General features: G+C 58.4%; 1 protein-coding gene across 1 annotated transcript in view; it reads right to left on the bottom strand.

Moving 5' to 3' along the window:
• Positions 1-4,455, bottom strand: part of ASTL (astacin like metalloendopeptidase) — a 10,622-nt gene extending 6,167 nt beyond the window's left edge. Inside the window, exons 1-3 of the mRNA XM_006108694.1 lie at positions 4,410-4,455; positions 3,644-3,769; positions 862-923 (exon numbers count right to left, since the gene is read on the bottom strand). Coding sequence (XP_006108756.1) covers positions 862-923; positions 3,644-3,769; positions 4,410-4,455 — 234 coding nt within the window. The remainder of the gene's footprint in view (positions 1-861; positions 924-3,643; positions 3,770-4,409) is intronic.
• Positions 4,456-4,718: the final 263 nt, after the last annotated feature.

Here is a 4,718-nt window from a genome sequence, read left to right as displayed (position 1 = left end):
CCCCCCCACCAAGCCTGATTCGAAGGCACTACCCTTGGCCTTGGTGCTCTCCTCTTTTCATCCACCAACCTAAACCCTTTGAAGCACAGGTTTTACAGCATCTGGCATGTCCTGCCCCACAGGCAAAGGTTTTCCTGGATTCTGTTCTTATGCCAGCACTCACTGGGGAACGGGGAACAGGGGCCTCGCCTTGGGCTGTCTGCCTGGCCCTGGCCCTGTCCACTGCCCCTGGGGTTCCAACCCAACCAGCCCAGCCCAGTCTCATGCCACACCACTTGCAGGTAGCCTTCAAGCCATAGAACAGCCTCACTCTCACCAGGTTACTGCCCCATTCTGGAGCCTCTATCATCACAGTCCCTTAAAGATGGCAGTGCTCTCATAAACACAGAGTGCTTCCTTCCCCACTGGCAGCTGTCTCCAAGCTCTACACACTAATTCCCATCAAGCCTTTCCAACTGTGCTGCCACCCCCCTGCCATGACGATATCTGCATTACTCCTTGTTCTGTCTTCCCCAAACCACCAACACCTCCCCACAGCCCCACAGCCACTTTGCCAACCTGTGCTCAGCTCTCCCTTCACCCCAATACTTCCTGAGCATCTCCCCTGGGCAGGGTACCAAGCTGGGTCTTGAGGGCTCAAACCTCCTCCTTCAGGAAGCCCTCCCAGACTACCACCATTCCAGATGTTACCCTTTCTTCCCATTCAGGCTGGCTCTTCCTAATAGAACCTTCCCTCTGACTTTGGCAAGAAAGGGTGCCTACCAAGCTATGAGCAACGAGGAGTTCCCTCCCCTTGGGGGCGAGAGGAGGTTCAAAGGCCTCTATCACTATCTGTGAGGTTACTAGTACCTACTCACTCACCGGCTTGAGGATGTCTCCCTCAAGGAGGAAGCTGCTCTCTGGCGTTTCCTCAGGGATAAGCTCTGGGAAGGAAGGGAGAGATGTGTGTGGGCCCAGGCGCGCCCCCCCCCCCCTCCTCCCCGAGCGCATGCTTTAGGGACAGCATCTCAGGGGCCTTGGCTGCCAGAACAAGCAACCCCCGGGTTTGTCCTTCCTCCAACTCTGGAGCCGGAGCGCCTCTGGGCACCGAGGCTCTTCTTCCCTGGGCCTCAGGCAAGTTGGGTGGCTCCTCTGAGCCTCAGTCTACAGAAGTGATGCTTCTCAGCCTTGCCCAAAGGCAGTCCACGGCTCCCATGGTGGCCACAATCCAGTACCAACTCCTGTGTCCTGGGTCAGAGGCCCCCTGCTGTCAGGAGGCAGCCTGTCTTCCAGCTGTCTCCATCCACAGCCCAGCTGCATTCCTCAGACCATGCCCTGGGCCCTCTGTCCCACCTCATCCCCATCTAACTCCTGCCCCTCTGTGTGGTACTCAGGACCCTTGCGGTGACAAGTGACAGAAATTCCAGCCCAAACCACGTAGGAGGAGGGTGAACACTGGCTCCAGGGAGCCTGGCTCTCTCCCGCTCCCCGATGCAGCTTGTCTCTCCTCTCCGCCAACAGTTCCATTTCTGCCACAGCCGCAGCCCTTCTCCAGTCTCTTTCCCCACATCTAAGCCCCAGGAGGACTCCTGGAAGAGGGCCCGACACCCTGGAGGTGCCTGAGGTTGGGTTCCCTAGAAGAGCCAAAGCCAGGAGCCAGCTGGGAACGATGTCCAATTCTGAGGGACTACAGAATGCTGGAGAGCTCTGGGAAAAAACGGGGCTCAGCTGGAGGGTAGCCTCAGCCTGATCCTGAGACAGGCCAGTAAGCCAGGACAGGTGGAATCGGGAAACAGACAGCTGAACAAACTGAGAGCAGTTCACAACAGATACAGAAGGCCACCTCCCTAGAAATAACATGTAGGCCTCAGTTGTATTTCAGCTCCAGACCCAGAAAGGCAGCAAAACCAGGTGGGTGACATCAGGACCAGCTGCAATGACTGTCGACCCCCTGCCCTGACACTGACCAATCAGTGAAGACCACGGCCCTGGGGGAGCACACCTAGGAAATTGATGAATAGTCTGCTAAAACCCTCCCCTGAATTCCAGCCTGTGAGACAGAGAAAGCCTGGAGACAAAGGACCCAGCTGTGCTCTCCCTCTGGGGAGCAGCCTCCCACCCCCTTTCCCCTCTTCCTCAACCACTTCTTCCCCCAGGGCATGCATCTCCTAGACGCTAAGGGACCCCAGGAGACTGCAACCTGGGCAGCGGCCCCTCGTCCCAGGCTCACCCCTGAGCCTGTCCCCAAGGCCCCCTTTACTCTGACTTCCCAGAGAGCTAGGGCAGCCCAGCCTAGGCGCTCCTGTTGCTTCTCCTATACTAAGCCCTTTCTTGTTTTACTGTCCCCAGCTTTAATAAACGTTCCCTCACAGTCACCTGGACTCGTGCTGGGAAACGTTTGCTGCATGAAGTCAAAAACCCAAACACTATGAGCAGGCCCTAGGCCAGTGGTCGGCAAACTCATTAGTCAACAGAGCCAAATATCAACAGTACAATGATTGAAATTTCTTTTGAGAGCCACATTTTTTAAACTTAAACTATATAGGTAGGTACATTGTTATTAACTTAATTAGGGTACTCCCAAGGCTTAGGAAGAGCCACACTCAAGGGGCCAAAGAGCCGCATGTGGCTCGCAAGCCGCAGTTTGCCGACCACGGCCCTAGGCAGACCCGCCAAGGGCCTGGTCCACCTTTCTGGTAACAATCCCAGCAGAGCTCTGGGCCCCAGTGGCACCATGGACTTGTCCCGCCTTTGAGGCAGGGGCCACATGCATGTACCCATGAGTCACTGTGGGCCCCCTCCCACCCCCGCTCCCAGCCAGTGGAGGGCAGCTTCCCAACACCCCTGGCTGAAGGCCTTCAGCTGCAAGGCCTCAGTAGCCAGCATTCCCAGCAGCTGGGACCGTGTGCTCCCGGCTGCTATAGGAGGCTCATGGAAATGTAATTGTCTGGGCTGCCAGCAATAGTAGCTAAAAGCTTTCTCTATGGCATCTAAAAACTGATGCCAGGGAAGCCTCAGTTTGGGTTTCGCTACCCCAGACAGGTCAAAGTCACCAAAGGCAGTGTCCTGCCTGCTCCAGCTCAGCAGTGCCGGGCTGCAGACCGGCTCGCAGAAAGAAGGGGCGGACCACACGTGACTTCTCATCCGCAGTCCCATCCCCAGGGCAAGGTCACCCATTCCCCCAAAGAAAGCTTCCAACATCCGGACCCTCGTCTGTGTTGCTTTCAGCTCCGTCCCAGGACATCAACGTGTCCTCATTCTCCACCTGAGACCCAGACAGGGAGGCCCTGGGCCTCATGCTTCTTTGCTCTGTGTCCCCAGCTCATCCCCTCACACCTGCAGGCCGTGCTGCACCAGGTGGCCGACATGTTTGCCAACATCCACTGATGACCAAGCTGGACAGCAGGCAGAGAGCGCCCACACTTCTGTTGGGCCATTCATAAATCCTGTGCGTTCCCCCTTCTGTGAAAGTAACACCAGCTGAGAAGTTACCGAAACCGATGGGGAAAGCTGCAGGGGGAACCACTACTCCTCTAGAGCCCCGAGTAGGTACGCTTCCTCTCAGCTTTCCTGCCAGCTGAGCTGTCAGCCAGCTCTCCCCACACCACGTGGACACCGTCATACCTTGCTGCACCTCCCCCCCTCCCAAGAACGGTGCCCTCACCTTGATTAATCGCAGGGATGTCCTTGTCCCAAGATGTCTGGGTCCCCTCAGGGGTGAGGCCTTCTGAGAAGCTGCTCCCACAGGCTCCTGGACAGCTGGAGGCTGGGGGCGCTCCTAGGATCAAGCCTGGCCCAGACATACATGGGCCCAAGCGCCCCCATGTGGGAGAGGATGTCAGGACGTGGGCGGGGGTGGGGGTGGGGGTGGGTGACCCTCCCTTCACTAAGGGAGGCTCCAGCAAGCAGTCCTGGGAGCCTGCCTGGCCGCCCCTCTCAGCCCCCAGCCGGTGCTGAGGGCTAGACAGCTCTGAGGAAGGGGCTCCCTGAGCAGGACCAACACCGGCTGCAAAAGGCAGCCCTTGCTCAAGAGTATGTGGGTGTCTGAGGTGGGGAGACAGCAGGAAGGAGGGACAGGGACAAAGCTCAGGCTGCAACACTGGTGGCAGGGTGTGGGCCAGCCTCAGACCCTGCCCTACAACTCCCTTCTCAGCCCAGGCCTCTGGAAATTGGGCTCAGCCCAGCAAGCCTAGCCAAGCCAGCAGAACGAGGCCTCTGGAGTGCCACACTGCCAGGCAGGCCTCTGCTGCGGGCCCTTCAGGAGGCCTCCGTGGGGGCCCCTGGAGTTGACTCTAGGAATGTCCCTGGAGAGCCCATTCTTGAGCCTTTCAAACCAATTCAGGGCCTGGCAGGCTCCAGCCACACCCTCTGGTCTCTGCCCAGCACTCTGCAAACTGAAGCCCAAGCAGGAGGGCGAGGCAGCCGCTTACCTGGCAAAGAGAGCAGACCCAGCATCCAAGGCCAGAAGCCCCCCATGCTGTGCTGTCTACGGTGGGCGCACTGACCCCTCAGCAAGCTGGAGCTGGCTTCCAGGCCGGAAGAGGCAACCTAGTTACAGCCTGGTCACCCACCCTTAAATAGCAGCTTCTCCCGCCCCCACCTTCAGCTTCTCCCCAATCAATCCCACCTGTAGCCCCTCCCCAACCAACTTCACCTGCGGCCCCTCCCACTCCTGCTTGAGCTCCCCACCTCCAGCCTCTGGACCAGTGGTTCTCAACCTTCTGGCCCTTTACAGCTCC

The sequence above is a fragment of the Myotis lucifugus genome, unplaced genomic scaffold, assembly GCF_000147115.1.
Source record: "Myotis lucifugus unplaced genomic scaffold, Myoluc2.0 scaffold_3151, whole genome shotgun sequence".
Classification (NCBI taxonomy): Eukaryota; Metazoa; Chordata; class Mammalia; order Chiroptera; family Vespertilionidae; genus Myotis; species Myotis lucifugus.
This window is presented reverse-complemented; position numbering and strand designations above follow the sequence as displayed.